Consider the following 27,245-nt stretch of genomic DNA (forward strand, 5'->3'; position numbering starts at 1 on the left):
ACGTGTGTGTGTGTGTGTGTGTGAGCGTGTGTGTGTGTGCGTGCGTGCGTGTGTGAGTGAACATATGTGCATATGAGTATGTGTGTACATGTGTTTGTATGTGTTTATGTGTGTGTGTGTGTGTTTATATTTATGTGTGTGTAAATATGTGTGTGTGTGTGTGTGTGTGTGTGTGTGTACATGTGTATGTATATATATGTGTGTGTGTTTGTGTTTGTAAATGTTTGTGTCGGTGGGTGTGTATGTGTGTATTTATGTGGGTGCGTGTATATGTGTGTGTTGGTGTGTGTGTGTACATATGTGTGTGTGTGGGTGTAAATGTGTGTGTATATATGTGTGTATTTGTGTGTGTAAATATGTATGTGTGGGTGTGTATGTGTAAATGTGTATACGTGTTTATTTATGTGTGTGTGTGTGTGCGTGCGTGTGTGCGTGCGTGCATGCGTGCGTGTTCCTGATCTCCCTCTCTGTTGTGTGTGTGTGTGGGTGTTCAGGTTTGGGGACTCAGTGAAGGGGTATCTGGTGGTGGGGACTCTGTCATGGCCGTCGCAGTGGGTCATTGTGATTGGCTCTTTCTTTCAACGTGCGGCGCCGGCCTCCAATCACTGACCGGAGCTCCTCGCCTGCTGCAGGCCATCGCTAAAGACAACATCATCCCCTTCCTGAGGGTCAGACACCCACCGCTACCCAGCATGCACTGCAGCAACACGTTTATCTTAATATGATACTGTAGTTTATGATGGTTTAGGTTATATTGTGACAGTTTAACCCCTAATTCATCAAACTAGGGTCATTTAACCACTCAGAGTACTACAGCAACCACCCAGTGTACCCCAGCAACCATCTGGCAACCCCTCGGAAATTCCTAGCAACCATCTAGATTACCTTAGCAACCACTCAGAATATCATAGGAAACACATTACACCAACCCAAAGTACCACACCTGGCAACCCCTCCAAAATCTCTAGTAACTACCTGGGCTACCCTAGCAACCACTCAGAATACCATAGGAACCACCTAGTAACCACCCAAAATACTCTAGCAACCATCTAGCAACCCATCAGAAATTCCTAGTAACCACTTAGCATACTTTAGCAACCACTCAGAATACCACAGCAACCACCCAAAATACCCTAGCAACAACCTGGAAACCCATCAGAAATCTCTAGCAAAACCTCTAACTTCCTAGACTACCCTAGCGACCACATAGCAACCACTCAAAATACCATAGCAACCACCTATTAACTACATACATACCCTAGCAACCATCTATCAACCCATCAGGAAACCATAGAAATTCACCTAGAATATCCTAGCAACCACTTAGAATGCCCTAGCAACCACCCAAATTACCCTAGCAACCAGCTGGGAACCCATCAAATACCATTGTAACTACCCAAAGTACACTTGCCACCATTTAGAAACCCATCAGAAACCGACTTGACCTTAGGAACACTCAAAAATATCATAACAACTACCCAAAGTACCACCTGGCAATCCCTCAAAAAACTTCCTGGACTATTCTACCAACCACTCAGAATACCATAGGAACCACCTAGTAGCCACCCCAAATACCCTAGAAACCCATCAGAAATTCCTCAGCAAAATCTCTAACTGTCTGGACTACCTTAGCAACCACTCAGAATACCATAGCAACCACCTAGTAACCATCCACATACCCTAGCAACCATCTATCAACCCATCAGAAAACCATAGAATTCATCTAGAATACCCTATCAACCACTTAGAATGCCCTAGCAACCACCCAACTTACTCTAGCAACCACCTGGGAACCCATCAGCCCATCCAATCTCAAGCAAAATCTCTTAACTAGACTACCCTAGCAACCAATCAAATACCATGGTAACCACCGAAAGTACCCTTGCCACCATTTAGAAACCAATCAGAAATCCCTAGAAACCACATTCACTACCTTAGCACACTCAAAATATTATATCAACCAGTCGAAGTACCCTAGCAACCACCTGGCAACCACTCAAAAAAATCTTTAACTTCCTGGACTATTCTAGCAACCACTCAGAGTACTATAGGAACCACCTCGTAACCACCCAAAATACCCTAGCAACTCTTCAGAAATTCTTAGCAACCACCTTGCATACTCTAGCAACCACTCAGAATACCACAGCAAGCACTCAAAGTACCCTAGCAACAACCTGGAAATCCCTCAGCAAAATCTCTAACTTCCAGGACTACCCTAGCAACCACATAGCAACCACTCAGAATACCATAGGAACCCCGTAGTAACCACCCAAATACCCTAGCAACCATCTATCAACCTAATAGAAATCCATAGAATTAATCTATAATACTATAGCAACCACTTAGAATGCCATAGCAACCACTCTAATTACCCTAGCATCCACCTGGGAACCCATCAAAAATCTCTAGCAAAATCTTTAACTTCCTAGACTACCCTAGCAACCACATCGCAACCAATCAAAAAGCCTAGCAACCATCTATCAACCCATTAGAAATCCATAGAATCCACCTAGAATACCCTAGCAACTTCTCAAAATACCACAGCAACCACCCAGGGTACCCTAGCAACCACAAGGGAACCTCTCTAAAATATTTAACAAAATCTCTAACTATCTAGGCTACCCTAGCAACCACATAGCAACCAATCAAATGCCATAGTAAGCACCCAAAGTGCAGTGTGTTTTGTAAGGAAGCGGCAGGGGTTGTGTTCAGCCGTGTGGTGCTGTTGGTGTTGATCTGCTCACAGTGGTGTGTGTCTCTGCAGGTGTTTGGTCACGGTAAAGCCAATGGTGAACCCACATGGGCTCTGCTGCTCACTGCACTTCTGGCTGAGCTGGGCATCCTCATCGCATCCCTGGACCTGGTCGCTCCGATCCTCTCCATGTGAGACCCAAACACACACATACACTAAACTAGGGCTGCACTATATAGGGTTTCAGCATAGATGTCGCAGTGTGATCGTTCACAATAGTCACATTGCAGGATATACTCAATGTTGAGTGTGTATGTTATATTATATTATTATATATAGTATTGTTACATGTATTAAATTATAATAAAACATTTATTGATAGGGCAGACAAAAATCCTTTCCATCTGGGCCTTTTGAAAAATTCCTCAGGCTTTATGAGTCTAAAATGTCAGTCATAATGGTCTTAAAATGTCTTAAGAGTCTGTGAAACCTGTAGAAACCCTGCTGTCCTTTGACCTGACATGGCATTGATTATAAGTCTACTATGTATCCTTAATTGTACACACCGCGATATTGTCAATATTGTTTTGAATTAGACCACACTGCTGTTTTTAATTTCTATTTATTTATTTATTTATTTTTCTACCCCCCCCTCCTTTAATACTGTATACTGTTTATGTTCTGCTCATTACAGTGTATACAACTCATTTAGAAAAATACAATTAAAAAAATAGCAAAGTAGCTTTTAGCTTAGCTTGCTACATTTCCCAGGGTGTAGCTTTTAGCTTAGCTTGCTACATTTCCCAGGGTGTAGCTTTTAGCTTAGCTTGCTACATTTCCCAGGGTGTAGCTTTTAGCTTAGCTTGCTACATTTCCCAGGGTGTAGCTTTTAGCTTAGCTTGCTACATTTCCCAGGGTGTAGCTTTTAGCTTAGCTTGCTACATTTCCCAGGGTGTAGCTTTTAGCTTAGCTTGCTACATTTCCCAGGGTGTAGCTTTTAGCTTAGCTTGCTACATTTCCCAGGGTGTAGCTTTTAGCTTAGCTTGCTACATTTCCCAGGGTGTAGCTTTTAGCTTAGCTTGCTACATTTCCCTGGGTGTACCTTTTAGCTTAGCTTGCTACATTTCCCAGGGTGTAGCTTTTAGCTTAGCTTGCTACATTTCCCATGGTGTCGCTTTTAGCTTAGCTTGCTACATTTCCCAGGGTGTAGCTTTTAGCTTAGCTTGCTACATTTCCCAGGGTGTAGCTTTTAGCTTAGCTTGCTACATTTCCCATGGTGTAGCTTTTAGCTTAGCTTGCTACATTTCCCAGGGTGTAGCTTTTAGCTTAGCTTGCTACATTTCCCAGGGTGTATCTTTTAGCTTAGCTTGCTACATTTCCCAGGGTGTAGCTTTTAGCTTAGCTTGCTACATTTCCCATGGTGTAGCTTTTAGCTTAGCTTGCTACATTTTCCAGGGTGTAGCGTTTAGCTTAGCTTGCTACATTTCCCATGGTGTAGCTTTTAGCTTAGCTTGCTACATTTCCCAGGGTGTAGCTTTTAGCTTAGCTTGCTACATTTCCCAGGGTGTAGCTTTTAGCTTAGCTTGCTACATTTCCCATGGTGTAGCTTTTAGCTTAGCTTGCTACATTTCCCATGGTGTAGCTTTTAGCTTAGCTTGCTACATTTCCCAGGGTGTAGCTTTTAGCTTAGCTTGCTACATTTCCCAGGGTGTAGCTTTTAGCTTAGCTTGCTACATTTCCCAGGGTGTAGCTTTTAGCTTACTACATTTCCCATGGTGTAGCTTTTAGCTTAGCTTGCTACATTTCCCATGGTGTAGCATTTAGCTTAGCTTGCTACATTTCCCAGGGTGTAGCTTTTAGCTTAGCTTGCTACATTTCCCAGGGTGTAGCTTTTAGCTTAGCTTGCTACATTTCCCATGGTGTAGCTTTAGCTTAGCTTGCTACATTTCCCAGGGTGTAGCTTTTAGCTTAGCTTGCTACATTTCCCAGGGTGTATCTTTTAGCTTAGCTTGCTACATTTCCCAGGGTGTAGCTTTTAGCTTAGCTTGCTACATTTCCCATGGTGTAGCTTTTAGCTTAGCTTGCTACATTTCCCAGGGTGTAGCTTTTAGCTTAGCTTGCTACATTTCCCAGGGTGTAGCTTTTAGCTTAGCTTGCTACATTTCCCAGGGTGTAGCTTTTAGCTTACTACATTTCCCATGGTGTAGCTTTTAGCTTAGCTTGCTACATTTCCCAGGGTGCAGCTTTTAGCTTAGCTTGCTACATTTCCCAGGGTGTAGCTTTTAGCTTAGCTTGCTACATTTCCCAGGGTGTAGCTTTTAGCTTAGCTTGCTACATTTCCCAGGGTGCAGCTTTTAGCTTAGCTTGCTACATTTCCCATGGTGTAGCTTTTAGCTTAGCTTGCTACATTTCCCAGGGTGTAGCTTTTAGCTTAGCTTGCTACATTTCCCAGCGTGTAGCTTTTAGCTTAGCTTGCTACATTTCCCATGGTGTAGCTTTTAGCTTAGCTTGCTACATTTCCCAAGGTGTAGCTTTTAGCTTAGCTTGCTACATTTCCCAGGGTGTAGCTTTTAGCTTAGCTTGCTACATTTCCCAGGGTGTAGCTTTTAGCTTAGCTTGCTACATTTCCCAGGGTGCAGCTTTTAGCTTAGCTTGCTACATTTCCCAGGGTGCAGCTTTTAGCTTAGCTTGCTACATTTCCCTGGGTGTAGCTTTTAGCTTAGCTTGCTACATTTCCCAGGGTGTAGCTTTTAGCTTACTACATTTCCCATGGTGTAGCTTTTAGCTTAGCTTGCTACATTTCCCAGGGTGTAGCTTTTAGCTTAGCTTGCTACATTTCCCAGGGTGTAGCTTTTAGCTTAGCTTGCTACATTTCCCATGGTGTAGCTTTTAGCTTAGCTTGCTACATTTCCCAGGGTGTAGCTTTTAGCTTAGCTTGCTACATTTCCCATGGTGTAGCTTTTAGCTTAGCTTGCTACATTTCCCATGGTGTAGCTTTTAGCTTAGCTTGCTACATTTCCCAGGGTGTAGCTTTTAGCTTAGCTTGCTACATTTCCCATGGTGTAGCTTTTAGCTTAGCTTGCTACATTTCCCAGGGTGTATCTTTTAGCTTAGCTTGCTACATTTCCCAGGGTGTAGCTTTTAGCTTAGCTTGCTACATTTCCCATGGTGTAGCTTTTAGCTTAGCTTGCTACATTTCCCATGGTGTAGCTTTTAGCTTAGCTTGCTACATTTCCCAGGGTGTAGCTTTTAGCTTAGCTTGCTACATTTCCCAGGGTGTAGCTTTTAGCTTAGCTTGCTACATTTCCCATGGTGTAGCTTTTAGCTTAGCTTGCTACATTTCCCAGGGTGTAGCTTTTAGCTTAGCTTGCTACATTTCCCATGGTGTAGCTTTTAGCTTAGCTTGCTACATTTCCCATGGTGTAGCTTTTAGCTTAGCTTGCTACATTTCCCAGGGTGTAGCTTTTAGCTTAGCTTGCTACATTTCCCATGGTGTAGCTTTTAGCTTAGCTTGCTACATTTCCCAGGGTGTAGCTTTTAGCTTAGCTTGCTACATTTCCCAGGGTGTAGCTTTTAGCTTAGCTTGCTACATTTCCCAGGGTGTAGCTTTTAGCTTACTACATTTCCCATGGTGTAGCTTTTAGCTTAGCTTGCTACATTTCCCAGGGTGTAGCTTTTAGCTTAGCTTGCTACATTTCCCAGGGTGTAGCTTTTAGCTTAGCTTGCTACATTTCCCATGGTGTAGCTTTTAGCTTAGCTTGCTACATTTCCCATGGTGTAGCTTTTAGCTTAGCTTGCTACATTTCCCATGGTGTAGCCTTTAGCTTAGCTTGCTACATTTCCCATGGTGTAGCTTTTAGCTTAGCTTGCTACATTTCCCAGGGTGTAGCTTTTAGCTTAGCTTGCTACATTTCCCATGGTGTAGCTTTTAGCTTAGCTTGCTACATTTCCCAGGGTGTAGCTTTTAGCTTAGCTTGCTACATTTCCCAGGGTGTAGCTTTTAGCTTAGCTTGCTACATTTCCCAGGGTGTAGCTTTTAGCTTACTACATTTCCCATGGTGTAGCTTTTAGCTTAGCTTGCTACATTTCCCAGGGTGTAGCTTTTAGCTTAGCTTGCTACATTTCCCAGGGTGTAGCTTTTAGCTTAGCTTGCTACATTTCCCATGGTGTAGCTTTTAGCTTAGCTTGCTACATTTCCCAGGGTGTAGCTTTAGCTTAGCTTGCTACATTTCCCAGGGTGTATCTTTTAGCTTAGCTTGCTACATTTCCCAGGGTGTAGCTTTTAGCTTAGCTTGCTACATTTCCCATGGTGTAGCTTTTAGCTTAGCTTGCTACATTTTCCAGGGTGTAGCGTTTAGCTTAGCTTGCTACATTTCCCATGGTGTAGCTTTTAGCTTAGCTTGCTACATTTCCCAGGGTGTAGCTTTTAGCTTAGCTTGCTACATTTCCCAGGGTGTAGCTTTTAGCTTAGCTTGCTACATTTCCCAGGGTGTAGCTTTTAGCTTAGCTTGCTACATTTCCCAGGGTGTAGCTTTTAGCTTAGCTTGCTACATTTCCCAGGGTGTAGCTTTTAGCTTAGCTTGCTACATTTCCCAGGGTGTAGCTTTTAGCTTAGCTTGCTACATTTCCCAGGGTGTAGCTTTTAGCTTAGCTTGCTACATTTCCCAGGGTGTAGCTTTTAGCTTAGCTTGCTACATTTCCCAGGGTGTAGCTTTTAGTGTAGTTAAGCTACATTTTAAGTAGTGTAGCTAACAGCTTAGCTCACTACATTTTACAAGTCGCTTGCCCAACACTGAGTAATATATATTTGAAATAAATAAATAAATAAATAAGTCAGCTATCCTTTCACTGGTATCATCATTCATACACTGTTGTAGTTTTTGATTTGATTGTAGTGGATTAGATGTGAGTAATTAGTTGACTGATGATTGAAATTGCCTGTGTAATATGGAGTGTGTGTGTGTGCGTGTGTGTGTGTGTGTGTTTGAGCGCAGGTTTTTCCTGATGTGTTACCTGTTTGTGAATCTGGCCTGTGCTCTGCAGACGCTGCTCAGAACACCAAACTGGAGACCCCGATTCTCTTATTACCACTGGTACATCACTGAACACACACACACACACTCCATCATACACTTGCATACACACGCACAAACACACATGCACTTGTACGCAGTCACACTAACACACACGCACAATTGGATACACATACACTCACATGCATGCACTTCATCATACGCACACAAACTGTAACACTCTCACACACACACACACACACACACACACACACACACACACACACAGAGTAACACATACACTAACACACACTTCACTGTACACTTACACACATTCACTTGCACACATACATGCACTTACACATACACACTAACACACCCATGTGCACAAACTAACACACACACTTAGACGCACTTACACTAATATACACACACAAACACAATTGGATACACACCCTTACTCGCACACACGCACTTCATCATACACTCACACATACAGACACATAAACACGTGCACACACACACTCAATTACATACACTTGCACGCACTAACACACTCGCGTACACCCACTAATACACACACACACACTGTAATGCGGCTGTAATGTGTGTGTGTGTGTTCTGCAGGACGCTGTCGTTTCTCGGCATGACGATCTGTCTGGCTCTCATGTTCATATCGTCATGGTACTACGCCATCGTCGCCATGGTGATCGCCGGGATGATCTACAAGTACATCGAGTATCACGGGTATGTCACCAATGACAACTGTGTATGTGTGTGTGTGTGTAGGACAGTGTGTGTTTGCTTATGTGTGTGTGTATGTGTGTGTGTTCAGAGCTGAGAAGGAGTGGGGTGACGGGATCAGAGGTCTGTCTCTCAGTGCGGCTCGCTTCGCTCTGCTCCGGCTGGAGGAGGGACCACCACACACCAAGAACTGGAGGTACACACACACACACACACACACACACACACATATATATACAAGAAAGTCCATTTAATATTATTATGCCACACAATTAAGACCATTGGTGTGCTGGTGCGATCTTTAAGTAGAGACAAGAAGGAAGGAAGTGGAGAGCAAAATTCAGGCAATACCATTCAAGCATTAATAGGTAAACTCATCTCCAGATTAAGATCCAGTATCTAAACCCACTAACAGCGTTTACTTTGAAAACCTGGTTTACAGTGGTAAAGGTATGGAAGGTAAATCCTGCCGATTTTAAATAAACCAAATAAACATTGGAAATTAAAATGAAAACCAGATTAACTATAAAAGTTCCCAAATTATCTGCCGAAATTAAAAACTAAATGAAATTATTTATTATTTTTCCTTTTCACTGTGACAACACATCGTCAAATCGATAATTAAAATGAATCTGCCCATTTAACATTTGATTTTCTCTGCATTTCCGCATCAATACTGCCTATATTAAAGGGCACCTATGGTGAAAAATCTACTTTACAAGCTGTTTGGACAGAAATGTGTGTAAGTATAGTGTATATACAGTCATATTGGGCTGATATAAACACACCCAGTGTTTATTTTTTAATTTAACAACATAAAAACGGTGGACCAATTGGAGCGGTTTTCAGATCGACCGCAACGTTATGTAGGAGTGCGGTCCCCCCGCCCACCAATATTGATTGACAGCTGCGCGCATTAACATGTCCAGTAGTCACGTGTATAAGCTGCGCTGTCTCTCTCTCTGTGTGTGTGTGTGTGTGTGTGTGTGTGTATATGTGTGTGTGCTATGTGTGTGTGTCCTCGCTGTGTGTGTGCGTGAACTTTGTAATGACATTGTGTGTGACTCATGGTTGCAAATCCACAAAAACTGCATCAAATACTGATTGTTAAAGCTCTCACTGTAGTATTTCTCACACACGTTACGTGAGATCTGCTTCCTGAGGCAGCCGAGGGCGGCGATTGCTGACAGGCACGTGGGAACGGTGGGAGGGGAGGACTAGCCTTAAAGGGCCAGTACAGAAAAACAGCAAAATCTTTTTTCCAGCGATAATATAGACACTTCAAACAGCTGTAATAAATAATCTGATGGGTGTTTTGAGCTGAAACTTTACAGACACATTCTGGGGACACACAAGACTTGTATTAAATATGAAAAAAGGGGTAACCTATGTGCCCTTTAAAATGAAAAGCCAAACTGATTAATAATTAATGTAATGTTGTAATTCGCAGATGATCCCTAAAGCTGTGTGGTGAATGTCTGGTCGAATATCAAACCTAAAGCCAACATTTATCAAGCTAATTTAGCTGTCTTTCACAGATTTTAGTACTAACAAGTTGTTAACGTCAGGATACGACTTCATCACAGGGCCTACTGTACTAATGCTGCAGTTTCTCTGCACATCGAAGAAGCCCGTGACTCCTGCTGCGGGACGGATGTTTGACGGTGGGTTATCCTGTGTCCTCTGTTCCTCTTGCTGACTAACAGTTTTTGCTATTTTACTTCTGTTATATTTATTAGTAACTCGCGCTGTGCCATACATTAAAACCTCATTCTGCCCTCGGGCTCTGTGAAAGCACTCGACGTCACTTAAATAAGCCCCTCCCACTGATTAGCATAGGCTCTGCATACAGGTTGAAGATGAAAATGAAAGCTGAAATTAAAAAGTGTCAATGAAAGGAAAGCTTAAACTTACACTTTAATTTGACTTGTGTCTCTATTATAGCGTGAACATTAATAAGACGCTTTGTAAATACTGTGTTTGCATTTTATTCTTCAGTTTGGCTTTCCATTTTAATATTGATGCGGAAATGCAGTGAAAATCAAATGTTAAATCGGCAACAGCCATGTGTTGTCATTAAAGAATTTAATTTCATTTTCAGTTTTATGAATATTTTATGGTTCTCTTCTTCAAAGACTCATTTTAGAGCTTGACCGTGAGTAGAAAAGGAAAGAAAAGTCTGTTTACTCGAGCAGTAATGCAGATTTGCCAGACTTTGAATCATTTATTGTGGTTCCACACATCTGCAAATGATTGGCCAGTCCTCTAAGGTGGGTTTGCACATTGCATTAATGGCTGTTTTGGGTCAAACAGTATTTATGTTTGTTTATTTTGTCATATATTTTGTTTATTATCACTTTCAGTTTTGCGAACGGTTTTAAAGTGAAATAGTTAATCTGCTTTTCATTTTAATTTCCAATGTTTATTTGATTTATTTAAAATCGGCAGGGTTTACCTTTCATATAAAGGAACTTCATTTGGAGAAACAAATTGAAATCTTGAATTGGGCGGCGCATGACCCAGATTTTAAACCTGGAATTGTGGATGTTAGAAAGACTGGCTATATGGGTGGTGCTAAATAAAACCAAACAAAAGTCTTACTAATATTCACAACAAATCCCCTCTAAACCTAATCTAATAAACAAAAGATATGAAAAAGAAATCAGAGTCAATGACGTCCTATCTAATCTACACTGACTAACACTTTAAACCAAGAATACACTGGTTGGCACACACCCTCCTACCAGGTGTATCTAGACAAATGTTACTCTACCTGCTGATATGCATGTAACGTGAAGTACTTACCTACCTTTCTAAACTCACAGGGAAACATGAGACAAAAACAAGACATATTTAATCACAAAGTGTTTATTTAGCTGTCAGACCAATGTTTAAACAGAACAATACAGGAATAAAGCATTTCAAACTGATATTAAAGCATTTTAAAATAGCTGTACCAGCCTGGATTCGAACCCACTATCCTCGTACAGTAGTCAGTAACCCTAACCACTCCACTATGTCACTTCAAGATTCAAATCTACAAAGGGGGGGTTAATACCTCAATTTGCTCAACTGTTCTTTGCTGAAGCTGTTTCAGTGCAATACATAAAAATTGACCACTTGGCGTCACCGTAAAGGCGGGTTTCGAAACGTTTCGAAGCTTCGACACATTTGCTCTGACTGTTTCAGTGTTTCACGAAGCCTCGCTTTGCCCACCACTACCCACAGACTGGAGACCTTTTAAAGACCAGGTGGCATGCAGGGATTAGCTGGGACTTGGGCAGAGTTGTTGAATGGTAACCAATCAGGTTGCAGGAGAGATGGGATTGGTTGCAGCAAGAACAAGTGAACAGCCAATCAGAGACGGGAGCAGGCGGAGCAAACACAGAAGTGGACTGGGTGACAGACAGAAACACATGATGAGACACAAAAAACAACACCAAAATAACCCAAATAAGTGCTGGCATGTAACACAGTACATTAACACGCTTTCAGATGTGTTTAAGATCCTGTTTTTATAGGTCACATGAAATGCTGGATTTGGGTTTGTTCATCTTTAATCCATAATCATTCAAACTGAAATATTTCACTGTGTGTGGAGTGAACTAATATAACTCGCTAGTTTCACTTTTGGAAACAAGTTAGTGGAATAAGAGAAGTTTCACAAACTAATTTCGAGAGGAGCACGTGATATGATCAACTGCAGCTGGTCTCTCATCTACAATCATTAGTTAGCCAATCAGATAATCCATACTCACTATAAGTAGCCTAGCAAAAATCACTCCCTTATCTTCGTTTTCCGAAGAAACCCCCCATCCACCCCTTCTCCCCCTTTCCTCCTTTACCACGGGGAGCTCTCGACAACCACCTGATCTCGTACTCCCCTTACATGCTCTTGACCAGGCGGGAGCCCTAGCTCTGAGCTCAGGGTTCTCTCCTGGGACAGCATGGCAAACCTGCTAATAGCATCAAGCAATATCTAAGTGTGAACTCTTGAAATGGACTGTCCACCGATATTCACATTTTTTGGCACATACCTGTACACACACACACATACACATGCCCACATATACCCGCTCGCATGTATACATGTATACACACAGTCATTCACTCATAAACACACGCTCATACACAGTCACATGCCCTCATATACCAACTCACACATGTAGATGTTTACACACACAAATACACGTTTTCACAATCACTCATACTCATAATCCCCTCTGAAAAGTGTGTGTATGTACATGTGTGTGTGTGTGTGTGTGTATGTACATGTGTGTGTGTGTGTGTAGGCCGCAGCTGCTGGTGCTGGTGAAGCTGGATGAAGACGCTCATGTTAAGTCTCCTCGTCTGCTGACCTTCGCCTCTCAGCTGAAAGCAGGGAAGGGTTTGACCATCGTGGGGACCGTCATCCCGGGGAACTTCCTGCACACCTACGGGGAGGCGCTCGCGGCGGAGCAGGTGCGCTTTACCATGGAGGAATCCATTCACTTAATATATACCTACTGAAGAGCACTTTCCTTACAGGCGTTCATTAAGGGAACAGCTCCCCGAGACGTTCTGTCATCATTTACTTGATCCAAACCATACTGAGATACTTTGAAGAATGCTGAATCATTCATTATGATTGTCTGTTTCACTGAGGAATAGATACAGATATTGATTCACATGTAGTCTGAGGACAGTAGAGTGTTTGTGTAGTTGTTTTCTGGGTCATCTCCATGCCTGTGTGTTTTCAGACTCTGAAGCACCTGATGGAGAAGGAGCGTGTGAAGGGCTTTGTTCAGTGTATCGTGGCCCAGAAGCCCCGCGAGGGCATCAGTCACATGATCCAGTCCAGCGGTTTGGGCGGCATGAAGCACAACACAGTGGTGATGGGATGGCCACACGCCTGGAGGCAGAGCGAAGACCCGCAGAGCTGGAAGACCTTCATCAGTGAGTGATGAAGAAACGTGTCACAGTTTGATTCAGTTCACATTGTTAAACACACACACACACACACACAAACACACTCCTACTGTGACAAATGTCATTCAGAAATACTATAGACCCTCTTCATAGACCACAAAATGACCCATTATGATTTGTGTGTGTGCGTAAAGCCTGGTTTATACATCTGCGTCGAGTTGCCGTGCATTTATACTTCTGCGCGCTGTTTCTGTTTCTCTGCAGTAACACTTCTGAAACACTAGTTGGCAGTAAGGCATTTACGTTCCTCTGTGTCGAGTTCTTCGCTGCTGTTTTGTATTTTCTGGATGCTTCCTTAATGTAGAAGTAGCTCAAACTCACTCATTTTGAGGCAGGAACCGGCGGACGTGCAACAACTTTAATCATGAGGTAAACACAAACAACAGTCTCCATCTGGAGCTCCTTCACGGGACTCCACACTTGTAAACACTCGCTCCATCAGGCTCGCACAGCTCTCGGTCCCGCCCACACTCGTCAGCGCTACCAAGCCAACCAATCACAGAGCTTGTGCTACACACCGTTACGACGTGTAGTTCCATTTTTTGAGAGGTGCGCTTCAGCGACGCCAACGCCCACAGTGAGGGCTATGCGTCCATGCTTGGGCCACGTCGTAGCATACGTGTTCGCTTGACGCAGAAGTATAAATCAGCCTTAAGGAGGATGCTCTGAACTTCCGGTCGGCAGCTGATGGGTGTAAAGAGTCACATTCAGACAGCTTTAAATGATAGTTTTAATCTATTTTACTTGCTATTAATGACTTGAACTAATCCAGCTGTTGATCAGCGCCACCTGCTGGACGGATCATGTAAAACATCAAGTCAAAGCATCATCGCTAAAAACATTTGCTGCATGCCAATTCCTAAATAATATTTTTAAAATAGAATTAATATGTCCCAAATGGTAGTATGTGTGCCAAACGTTCCCTGAATGGTTTACTATTCCCAGTAAAAAATTAAAGTGTAGAAGCGTCCATACTCTAACCACTGATATTTCCCACAATACATTGCGTGTTGGACGTGAATTCGATTAGAACTACAAGCGCGGGTGAAAAGTGTAAATAAACTACAAACATGGCAGCCATTTTACATGACATTTATTGCCATACTACTGAAAGCAGCAGCAGATAGTTCACCTCAGATCTGGACAATAAAATAAACTGGAGACTCAGTGCAAACTCAGTGTTTTTGTTATCTTGTACCTGTGTCTGTAAAAGCTCAAATCTTATTTTTACTTTCTGTATCTATTAGAAAATGAAGAAAATATTGTCTAAAGACAAACTTTTGTTTTTATAAATAAATGTTCATTTAAAAACGTTTAAGATTAACGTGTTAATTTACAATCAGAGACTATCAGAGCACTGAATCTGCTATTAATATCCACACAGAGCCGGTGCGTCCATAGAGGCAACCCAGGCGGCCACCTAGGGCAGCAGAATAGAGAGAGAAAATCCCTCCACTGCCCCGGTCCTCGCTGTTGTACGCGCAATCACACCCCCGTCTCTCGTTTTCGCTTTTGGTATGAGGACGGCATGATCATCTTTTGCCTAGAGCTCCAGTTCAGTTTGCTCCGGCCCTGATGGTGACCTATCATGCCTAAAACACAGAATTAAATTATTAAAGCAACAATCTGCGCATCTCTAATATGCATTAATTAGATATTAAACCTCACCATTTGGCTGGAGTGCAGTGAGTGCACTATTCTGTGCTTCTGAATGGCTGTATTTACATTTTGTGTGGTGTTTCGTCTGGTGCAAACAGCCAAATAGCTCATCACTCGTCATGTAGCATGTTGTTAGGACACGGGGTTACAGTGTAACCTGCTCACCTAATGTTTACGCTCGTAATATTTTATTATTTGTGGAACTCTGAATCTGCGTCTCATTTCAGAGTCTGCTACTGTCCACCAGAGGTCGCATTTCGGTCATAGGCGCATGCTTCAAGAGCCTTCCTAACTGAATGAATGAAATACGCTGTTTTCCACCATCTGGCAACCCGGCGTACTGAAATATAATTGGCTAAACTGGCAGTGGGCGGGGTAAAGAGACCAAAACAAAGACAGCCGTTCCAGCACGTAACACACATGTTCACAGCAGAATATCTGACTTCAGCATTGTGTCTCAGATAAACAAGACTGTTCACTGAGCATGATTCTGAATATCTGAACACACATGATGGTGTTTTTATACTGTAGAAGAGTCAAAAACATACAGCAGCTTTAAATATTGGCAATTAATGTCTATTTAATCTCTCAGAGAAGTGTGAGAAGTCTGTGAGTGTTATGTGTGTACAGTGTTCTCATGTCTAACACACACTCTCTCTCTGCTGTTCAGACACGGTGCGGGTCACCACCACGGCTCACCTGGCTCTGCTGGTGCTGAAGAACATCTCCTTGTTCCCCAGTAACAGCGAGGCCTGCACTGAGGGCTTCATCGACATCTGGTGGATCGTCCATGATGGAGGAATGCTGATGCTGCTGCCCTTCCTGCTGCGCCAGCACAAGGTCTGAGTGTGAATATGTTTGTGTATATCTTACTGTAAATGTGAGTGTGTGTGTGTTGTGTGTGTGTCTTGCTGTTAATGTGTGTGTGTGTGTGTCAGGTGTGGCGTAAGTGTGCTCTGCGGATCTTCACGGTGGCTCAGATGGAGGATAACTCCATCCAGATGAAGAAGGATCTGGCGACGTTCCTCTATCACCTGCGCATCGACGCTGCGGTGGAGGTGGTGGAGATGGTAAACACACACTCTCTCTCTCACACACTCACAGATTCTCTGGTCTGATCCTCATAATCCATATCACAGCTAATATCATCGTGCTAATGCTCAGATTAGCTTCCTCTTGGGTTCATCACGTCTCCATCCATAAATACCTGCAGGGTCATTATATATGATAATGGCACAGCTCTCTGGAATACTTGATTCTGATTGGTCACAGGTATGTTATCTTCTGATTAAACTATTAACACACGCTACCAACCATCTTGACCATTAGTGAATATATATATATATGAGCAATATCACATGAGTAGCAGTGCGAAATGGCTTTATATCAGCACTGGTGGGGGAGGCGTGCTTAGCGTCCCACCAGTGCTGATATACAGCCACAACACACTGCTACTCATGTGATATTGCATTTATACAACAGTTCGACGGCACAATCCTGTATATAACAAAGAAAATCAAACACAGAGAGTCTAAAAACCCTTTTGTATGAGGAACTACTTTCTTCCACCATTCATTTTCATCTACAGCTGACCTCAGAACAGCAGAAACCGCTGCTCATTCACTAACATCACTGTAGAGCTAGTGTTTGAATGATTCTCTAGCGTCTAAAGTGATGATAAAACAGCTGATTTTGCTCACATTTCAAGGTTATAAGGCTGTGTTCACTTGATTATTCATGCTGTGAGTTTACTCGCTTCATTCGCGTGTCAAATTCCCTTCAGAACAGACGCAGATGGTCAGGGCTTCTGTCTGCCCAGTGACTATAGCTTTGTTGCTAAATGGCTAACATGGATTTTATTGAGAAAATAGCTGTGTTTATGTGCTTTATGAAGGCTGAAAAACAGCATCGATTCATTTGGATCCGTGTCTGAGTCCACTAGATCCTTTCAGAGGTGCAGCAGCTCTGTGAGCTTATAAACTCCTCTATGAACTCAGCCTGGATGATGGAGGCTTTCAGCGGTGCTTCTGACTGAGCCGAGTCCAGTTTGATGAGCTGTTGTCGGTGTAAGCAGGAGGATTTTCCCCCGGGTCACCGACAACAGGTGCTACGTCATAATCCTGCCCCCACAAGAGCAAGCTCCTGATTGGTTAATGTGGCGCGAAGTCTGGTGAAGTTCAGATTTTCAAACTCGCGCGATTTGTGCGATTCTCGCGTATAGTGCGTCAAACGCACAAAACGCTCAATTCGCGCGTAATGCGCCATTCCCTTTGTGTCATTCGTGCCGCGCCATTCGCGTCGCGCGTATCGAGTCACAGGATGTTTATTCTCGTCTTTGCATTGACTTAACATGTAAATCACTCACGCTTGACGCGTCTTCCACGTCTGGTGTAAACACAGCATAAGGCTGAACTTGACATGAAATGTCATCAGTCTACAGAGATATCTCCCTTCAGTATTATATTTCTCTGTTGCCATCGAGATATCACAATAATTAACCCTGAAAAAGCAGCGCAATCACTGCCAGACTGCTGTTGTGTTTGTGAGAAGGAAAAACGCTAAACACATGCGGGCATTTCTTCTTTCTTTCTGCCAACACAACACACATTCCTGATATGAGAGTCCCATCTCATACTCAATACACTGCAGTTATATGGTATAAATACAGCTCTGCAACATACACAAGAGAGAGATCGACTTAGAATATCACTTACCAGCATACCACACACATTTGTCTCTGAAAATCTGGGAATTATCAGAGACACTCACTGTTCGGGGGTGAGGTCTCTGAATAACACTGTTGAGAACTGGGATAGGATGCAGTGGGATGCAGTAGGCGGTCGCTGCAATAGGGTACTGTACCAAAGTTGGTGACCCGGGGTGTTTACAGACTGTACCAAAAAAGGGAGGGGGGTGAAATTACAGGAGTTTTCTGGGAGAAATAACAAAATGGGAGGGTTGCGGGAGATTGGTCTGAAATATGGGAGACTTCCGGGAAAAACGGGAGTGTTGGCAGGTATGCTTACCAGTTTAATAATGATTTGATCAGCTGTAGTTACACTGTTTTAATCTTCTATGGGCTTATTATGCAGTCCTGTCGCCATCTTGTGAATAGACAACATCAACAGCCTTTGATCAGCTCAGTATGGCAGGCTAATGGCCGCCGACGCGCTGTCTCTCAGAAATGATAAATATTTAAAATAAGCACTGTCCTTATAAATAAACCGCATAGTTGCAATCTAAACAGCTACATCATCGACTAAAGAAGCCTTAAAGGTACAGTATGTTGTCCAACAGCAGTAATATGTCAAACTGTAGAGTGTCCTCTGCTTGTTGCTGACTGTATGTGGGCGGAGTAATACACAAGGGTGAAGGGTGAAGAGGCCTCTGTGTGCTGTTACTGGCAAAACATTGCACGGCTATCAGCCAAGAACCAGACAGAACTGTTGTAAACTGTTGTAAAAAAATCGTGTTCAACCCCGAATATATATATATATATAAATATTCTGGGTTGAACACGATTTTTGTAAGTCTGCTTACATCTTATTAAAGTTGAGTCAAGTAGTCGCTGGTGACATCATCACTAAAACACACGATGCAAATGTTTATCAACATGCCACAAGTTGTGATTTATTTGCAGGAAATATATCAACATGCTGTTTGACAGCTCATAACACACTGCAGAAACAACACAACACACCAATGACTCATTTAAGTGCTGAACAAATTCACTGCCAACACTATTAGTTTTGTTAATAACGCAACATTAGCATGGGCTAGCTTTAGTGCAGAATAAATGCACTCAACACACACAGTCTGCTACTGTCCACCAGAGGTCACATTTCAGTCACGGGTGCCTGACTGAATGAATGAAATGGCTTCAAGAAATAAATACAGAGGATAGAATAAAGAGCAGACATTTATAAAACTTCCAATCACAGTTAAAGCACTGAAGTCAGTATGGTGTGTGTGTGTGTGTGTGTTGCAGCATGACAGTGACATCAGCGCGTACACATACGAGCGCACACTGATGATGGAGCAGAGGTCTCAGATGCTGCGGCAGATGCGGCTCTCCAAGTCTGACCGAGAGAAAGAGGTGAGTGTGTATTTGTCTATCTGTATGTGTGTGTGTGTGTGTGTGTGTGTGTGTGTGTGTGTGCGTGTGTGTGTGTGTGTTCCAGTGGGGTTTTGTGTGTGCTCATGAGTGTGGGATTTTAGGTTTGTGTTAATGACAGAGTGTGTGTATGTTTATGAGTGTATGTTTGCTGTGTGTGTGTGTGTTTTCACAAGTGTGTGATTTATGTTTGAGTGTCCATGAGTGTGTGTCTGTATGTGTGTGTGAGATATTGTGTGTGTTCATATTCATTTGTGTGTGTGTGTGTGTGTGTTTGTGTTCAAGTGTGTGTTAGTATGGGATTTTGTGTGTTTGTTCATAAGGGTGTGTGTATTTGTGTGTCCATGAGTGTGTGTTCATGTGTAAGTGTATATATATATGTGATTTTGTGTGTGTGTGTGTGTGTGTCTTTGGCTTATGTGTTGTTCTTCTCTGTCTAAAGCGTGTGCGCTGGAGTTTTGATGATGTAAGTGTTCACTCAGCTCATGTGCTGCTCCTCTAGACAGAATCAGAGAGTGTGTGTGTGTGTGTTAGTCTGCTCAGACATCGTTCTGTCCCTCAGATATAGTAGTAAGCTCAAACTAACCCAAGCTCCGCCCCTAGTGGAATCTCATTGGTCTAGAATGCCAATCTGCATAGCTCTGATTGATGCTGCTGCATCCACCATCTTTGTAGTTTGTTGACACGTTTTACATGCATTTGTAGTTCTAAGCAAATTCATGTCCAACGTGCAGTGCATTGTGGGTAATATTAGAGGTTAAAGTATTGTCGAATGTGCATTACCAGTAATAATGAACTAGTAAACAAGCGACTCTTGACTGTGTGTGCGTGTGTGTGTGTGCAGGCGCAGCTGGTGAAGGACAGGAACTCGATGCTCCACCTGACCAGCATCGGCTCTGATGATGATGAAGACACCGAGGCCCTGAGCGCCGCTGATAAGAGCGCGGAGCACCGGCGCGTGCACATGACCTGGACCAAAGACAAGGCCCTGCAGCTGCGCAGCAACACACACACTCACACCGTATCCTGCTGCAGCACACCCGAGGGATTCAGGGACATGCTGAACATACGACCGTGAGGATCACACACACACACACTTTCACACTCTCATAAACACACTCTTTCTCTCACAAACATGCAAACACACTCACTGTTTTTAAAACACACGAACACAAACTCTCTCTCTCACAAACACACACGCAGACCACACACACTCTCAAGTAAATCATGCACACAGAAACCATGTTATAAAACACACACACACACGCTCTCAATTACTCACACACACACACAGACACACACACACTTGCTGTTAACATGTTCACACTCACTCTCAGTGTTAATAACGCACACATACACAAAATCACACACACACACACACACGCGCACACACACACACACAAAATCACCCACACAAAGTTACTCGGACACACACACATTAACTGTTATCACAAAATCACACACAAACATGCATACAGTAATATGCGCACAAACACGCTTTCTGTTTTAACACACACAGACACACAAACACACACACACACACACAAACATGCATACAGTAATATGCGCACACACACGCTTTATGCATGTTTGTTTGTGTGTGTGTGTGTGTGTATGTATGTGTGTCTGTGTGTGTTAAAACAGACAGTAATATGCACACACACACACGCTTTCTGTTTTAACACACACAGACACACATACACACACACAAACATGCATACAGTAACATGCACACACACACACGCTTTGTTTTAACACACACAGACACACTCTATCACACACACACACACAAACACATGTTAGTTTATTGTAATCAATTACTCCTTTACTTTAGATCGTCACACATTTACATTCTCTCTCTCTCTCTGTGCGCGCACGTGTGTGTGTGTGTTATTCACAGAGATCATTCCAACGTGCGGCGGATGCACACAGCGGTCAAACTCAATGAAGTGATCGTCAATAAATCCCATGATGCTCGGCTGGTGCTCCTCAACATGCCCGGACCACCCAAAAACCCAGATGGAGACGAGAACTGTATCCTTCACCCTCTCACAGGGACTCTAATATGAAGCAGACAATACACTACAGACACTAAAACATGTCACACCGCAGGTCTGATTGGCTGATGGTCACTCTAAGGTGTTTGGTTATTGTCAGATAAAGGCACTGCTAAAGTAGTTCCGGCAGATTTAGAGCGCATTGCAACTCCATTTATGAATATTATTACACAGCTACTTGCCGTTAAGTGAATTATTATGGTTTATTCTGCGATGACCACCGGCTAGATGTACATTATGCTGATTATTACACAGATACTTACTGTAAAGTGAATTATTATGGTTTATTCTGCGATAACCACTGGCTACATGTACATTATGCTGATTATTACACAGATACTTACTGTAAAGTGAATTATTATGGTTTATTCTGCGATAACCTCCGGCTAGATGTACATTATGCTGATTATTACACAGATACTTGCCCTAAAACAAACTATTATGGTTTATTCTGCGATTAACCACCGGCTAGATGTACATTATGCTGATTATTACACAGATACTTACTGTAAAGTGAATTATTATGGTTTATTCTGCGATAACCTCCGGCTAGATGTACATTATGCTGATTATTACACAGATACTTACTGTAAAGTGAATTATTATGGTTTATTCTGCGATTAACCACCGGCTAGATGTACATTATGCTGATTATTACACAGATACTTACTGTAAAGTGAATTATTATGGTTTATTCTGCGATAACCACTGGCTACATGTACATTATGCTGATTATTACACAAATACTTGCCCTAAAACAAACTATTATGGTTTATTCTGCGATTAACCACCGGCTAGATGTACATTATGCTGATTATTACACAGATACTTACTGTAAAGTGATTTATTATGGTTTATTCTGCGATAACCTCTGGCTAGATGTACATTATGTTGATTATTACACAGATACTTACTGTAAAGTGAATTATTATGGTTTATTCTGCGATAACCTCCGGCTAGATGTACATTATGCTGATTATTACACAGATACTTACTGTAAAGTGAATTATTATGGTTTATTCTGCGATAACCTCCAGCTAGATGTACATTATGCTGATTATTACACAGATACTTGCCCTAAAACAAACTATTATGGTTTATTCTGCGATTAACCACCGGCTAGATGTACATTATGCTGATTATTACACAGATACTTACTGTAAAGTGAATTAGTATGGTTTATTCTGCGATAACCACCGGCTAGATGTACATTATGCTGGTTATTACACAGATACTTACTGTAAAGTGAATTATTATGGTTTATTCTGTGATAACCTCCGGCTAGATGTACATTATGCTGGTTATTACACAGATACTTACTGTAAAGTGAATTATTATGGTTTATTCTGCGATAACCTCCGGCTAGATGTACATTATGCTGATTATTACACAGATACTTGCCCTAAAACAAACTATTATGGTTTATTCTGCGATAACCTCCGGCTAGATGTACATTATGCTGATTGTTACACAGATACTTACTGTAAAGTGAATTATTATGGTTTATTCTGCGATAACCTCCGGCTAGATGTACATTATGCTGATTATTACACAGATACTTACTGTAAAGTGAATTATTATGGTTTATTCTGTGATAACCTCCGGCTAGATGTACATTATGCTGATTATTACACAGATACTTACTGTAAAGTGATTTATTATGGTTATTCTGCGATAACCACCGGCTAGATGTACATTATGCTGATTATTACACAGATACTTACTGTAAAGTGAAATATTATGGTTTATTCTGCGATAACCACTGGCTAGATGTACATTATGCTGATTATTACACAGATACTTGCCGTAAAGTGAATTATTATGGTTTATTCTGCAATAACCACCGGCTAGATGTACATTAATCTCATTATTACACAGATACTTGCTGTAAAGTGAATTATTATGGTTTATTCTGCAATAACCACCGGCTAGATGTACATTAATCTCATTATTACACAGATACTTGCTGTAAAGTGAATTATTATGGTTTATTCTGCGATAACCACTGGCTAGTTGTACATTATGCTGATTAATACACAGATACTTACTGTAAAGTGAATTATTATGGTTTATTCTGCGATAACCACTGGCTAGATGTACATTATGCTGATTATTACACAGATACTTGCCGTAAAGTGAATTATTATGGTTTATTCTGCAATAACCACCGGCTAAATGTACATTAATCTCATTATTACACAGATACTTGCTGTAAAGTGAATTATTATGGTTTATTCTGCGATAACCACTGGCTAGTTGTACATTATGCTGATTAATACACAGATACTTACTGTAAAGTGAATTATTATGGTTTATTCTGCGATAACCTCCGGCTAGATGTACATTATGCTGATTATTACACAGATACTTACTGTAAAGTGAATTATTATGGTTTATTCTGCAATAACCACCGGCTAGATGTACATTAATCTCATTATTACACAGATACTTGCTGTAAAGTGAATTATTATGGTTTATTCTGCGATAACCACCGGCTAGATGTACATTATGCTGATTATTACACAGATACTTACTGTAAAGTGAATTATTATGGTTTATTCTGCGATAACCTCTGGCTAGATGTACATTTTGCTGATTATTACACAGTTACTTGCCCTAAAACAAACTATTATGGTTTATTCTGCGATTAACCACCGGCTAGATGTACATTATGCTGATTATTACACAGTTACGTGCCCCAAAACGAACTATTATGGTTTATTCTGCGATTAACCACCGGCTAGATGTACATTATGCTGATTATTACACAGTTACGTGCCCCAAAACGAACTATTATGGTTTATTCTGCGATAACCAGCGGCTGGATGTAGATTATCTCTGACTGCCAGTGTTTCGTGTTTGTTCTTGACGGTGTCTGATGCAGATATGGAGTTTCTGGAAGTTTTGACTGAAGGTCTGGAGCGTGTGCTGCTGGTCAGAGGAGGAGGAAGTGAGGTCATCACCATCTACTCGTGATGCCACCGAGTGTGGTCAGAGGAGGAGGAAGTTAGGTGTGAGGTCATCATGATGTCACAGGGTCTAAAAGGGAAGCGTGGCCAATTCAACATGTTCAGTTTATGATCATTGACTGCAATCCTTCAGTTTAGTTTACGCCACACACACACACACACACACACACACACACACACACACACACACAGAACAGAAGCAGTGTTTCATTCAGAACTTGTGTTTTAGTCATCTTGTATATGTGCATGAGGAGAGGAGACACACACACACACACACACACACTTATAAGGGACACAGAATGACTCAGGGCTACAGAGACTCGATCAGCAGACGCTTTTCAGATGTATGTGTGTGTGTGTGTGTGTGTGTTTGTGTGTGTGTGTGTGTTTGTAATAGAGAAAGAGAGATATGTGTAATTGTTTGTGTGTATGAGTGTGTGTGAGAGAGGTGTGTGATTATGCATGTGTGTTGTGTTCAAGTGGCTGTGTGTGTATGAGTGTGTGTGTATTGTGCTATGAGTATCTGTATGTGTTCGTGTTTAAGTTTGTGTGTGAGAGAGATGTGTCTGTGTGTGTGAGTATCTGTGTGTGTTGTGTGTCTCAGTGTGTCGTGTGTATGAATATCTCTGCGAGTTTGTTTTTGTGAGCGTGTGTATATACTCGTACACACACATCCAGATAAATGCACACACATACTGTACACACACACACACACACACATACAGATACACATAACACAACCCACACAAAAAGTCTCACACACTCACACACACAGAGACGTCTCACACTCATTTAAACAATACGATGTGTGTGTTTGTTTTGAGTGTGTGTATAAGTGTGTGAGAGACTGTGTGTGTGTGAATATGTGTGCATGACTATATGTGTGTGTGTGCGTGCATTTGTCTGCATGTGTGTGTATGGTTATGTGTGTGTGTTGTGTTTAAGAGAGTGTGTGTGTGTGTTGTTATGAGTATCTGTGTTGTGTGTGTGTGTGTGTGTGTGGGTAATAGAGAGAGAAAGAAATTGTGTGTGTGAGAGTCTGTGAGAGAGATGTTTTATGTGTGTATGTGTATCGGTGTATATGTGTGTGTGTGTGTGTGGGGGGGAGGTTGTTTTCTGAGTGTGTATTGTGTGTAAGAGAGTTTGTGTGTGTTGTGTTATGGGTTTCTATGTGTGTTTATCTTTGTGTTTGTATCTTTATGTGTGTTTGTGTGTGTGCATTTATCTGCATGTGTGTGTATGGTTGTGTGTGTGTGTTGTGTTTAAGAGAGTTTGAGTGAGTGTGTGTGTGTATGACTGTGTGTGTGTATGCGCGCATTTATCTGCATGTGTGTGTAATAGAGAGAGATGTGTGTAATTGTGTAAGTTTGTGTATGTGTGAGTGTGTGAGAAATGTGTGTCTGTTGTGTGCACGAATATCAGGTGTGTGTTTGAGAGAGTGTGTGTTTTATAAGTATGTGTGTGAGAGACGTGTGTGTGTGTGTGTGTGTGGAGGTATGAGTATTTGTCTCTCTCTCAGTGAGTGTGTGTATCTGTGTGTGTTTCTTGCTTTCTCAGTGAGTGTGTGTTTGTGTGTGTGCGAGTCTTTCTCAGTGAGTGGGCGTGTGTGATTATCTGTGTGCGTGTGTGTGTTTGTGTGTGCAAGTATATTTGTTTCTCAGTGTGTGTGTGTTTGTGTGTGTCTTTCTCGGTGAGTGTGTGTGTTTCTCTCTCTCTGCGTGTGTATGTGTGCACTTTATCTGGATGTGTGTACGAGTATATGTGTGTGAGTTTGTTTTTGTGAGTGTGTAAGTGTGTTGAATGTGAGAGTTTGTGTGTGTGTGCGTGTCTCCCAGTGAGAGTGTGTTTTTTCTTTCTCAGTGTGTGTGTGTTTATGCGTGTTTCACACTCTGTCACTGAATGTGTGTGTGTGTGTGTGTGTGTGTGTGTGTGTTTCTCCCTCTTTTTCTCAGTGAGTGTGTGTATGTGTGTGTGTTTGTGTGTCTTTTAGTGAGTGTGTGTGAGTATATGTGCCTGTGTGTTTACGCGTGATTCTTTCTCAGTGAGTGTGCGTGTTTACCTGCATGTGTGTTTCTCCCTTTTTTTGTCAGTGAGTGTGTGTGTGTTTATCTGCATGTGTGTCTTTGTCTCTGTGTGTGTGTGTGTGTGTTTCTCTTAGTAAGTGTGTGTGAGTATATGTGCCTGTGTGTTTACGTATGTGTCTTTCTCAGTGAGTGTGTGTTTATCTGCATGTGTGTGTTTGGGTATGTGTGTCTTTCTCTCAGTGTGTGTGTGTGCGCGTTTCTCCCTGTTTTTCTCAGTGAGTGTGTGTGTGTGTTTATCTGCATGTGTGTGTTTGGGTATGTGTGTCTTTCTCTCAGTGTGTGTGTGTGTGCGCGTTTCTCCCTGTTTTTCTCAGTGAGTGTGTGTGTGTGTTTATCTGCATGTGTGTGTTTGGGTATGTGTGTCTTTCTCTCAGTGTGTGTGTGTGTGTGTGTGTGTGTGCACGTTTCTCCCTGTTTTTCTCAGTGAGTGTGTGTGTGTGTTTATCTGCATCTGTGTGTTTGGGTATGTGTGTCTTTCTCTCAGTGTGTGTGTGTGTGTGTGTGCACGTTTCTCCCTGTTTTTCTCAGTGAGTGTGTGTGTGTGTTTATCTGCATGTGTGTGTTTGGGTATGTGTGTCTTTCTCTCAGTGTGTGTGTGTGTGCGCGTTTCTCCCTGTTTTTCTCAGTGAGTGTGTGTGTGTGTGTTTATCTGCATGTGTGTGTTTGGGTATGTGTGTCTTTCTCTCAGTGTGTGTGTGTGTGCGCGTTTCTCCCTGTTTTTCTCAGTGAGTGTGTGTGTGTGTGTTTATCTGCATGTGTGTGTTTGGGTATGTGTGTCTTTCTCTCAGTGTGTGTGTGTGTGTGTGTGCACGTTTCTCCCTGTTTTTCTCAGTGAGTGTGTGTGTGTGTTTATCTGCATGTGTGTGTTTGGGTATGTGTGTCTTTCTCTCAGTGTGTGTGTGTGTGCGCGTTTCTCCCTGTTTTTCTCAGTGAGTGTGTGTGTGTG

General features: G+C 42.1%; 1 protein-coding gene across 1 annotated transcript in view; it reads left to right on the plus strand.

Annotated features, from left to right (window-relative positions):
* Nucleotides 1-26,135, plus strand: part of LOC130231523 (solute carrier family 12 member 6-like) — a 55,686-nt gene extending 29,551 nt beyond the window's left edge. Inside the window, 14 exon segments of the mRNA XM_056460860.1 lie at nt 495-577; nt 580-668; nt 2,765-2,883; nt 7,687-7,785; nt 8,332-8,451; nt 8,540-8,644; nt 12,741-12,909; nt 13,188-13,383; nt 15,746-15,915; nt 16,014-16,145; nt 19,064-19,171; nt 20,034-20,263; nt 21,090-21,223; nt 24,131-26,135. Of these exon segments, the coding sequence (XP_056316835.1) occupies nt 495-577; nt 580-668; nt 2,765-2,883; nt 7,687-7,785; nt 8,332-8,451; nt 8,540-8,644; nt 12,741-12,909; nt 13,188-13,383; nt 15,746-15,915; nt 16,014-16,145; nt 19,064-19,171; nt 20,034-20,263; nt 21,090-21,223; nt 24,131-24,222 (1,846 nt within the window). The 3' untranslated portion in view covers nt 24,223-26,135.
* Nucleotides 26,136-27,245: the final 1,110 nt, after the last annotated feature.

Source organism: Danio aesculapii, chromosome 7, assembly GCF_903798145.1.
Source record: "Danio aesculapii chromosome 7, fDanAes4.1, whole genome shotgun sequence".
Classification (NCBI taxonomy): domain Eukaryota; kingdom Metazoa; phylum Chordata; class Actinopteri; order Cypriniformes; family Danionidae; genus Danio; species Danio aesculapii.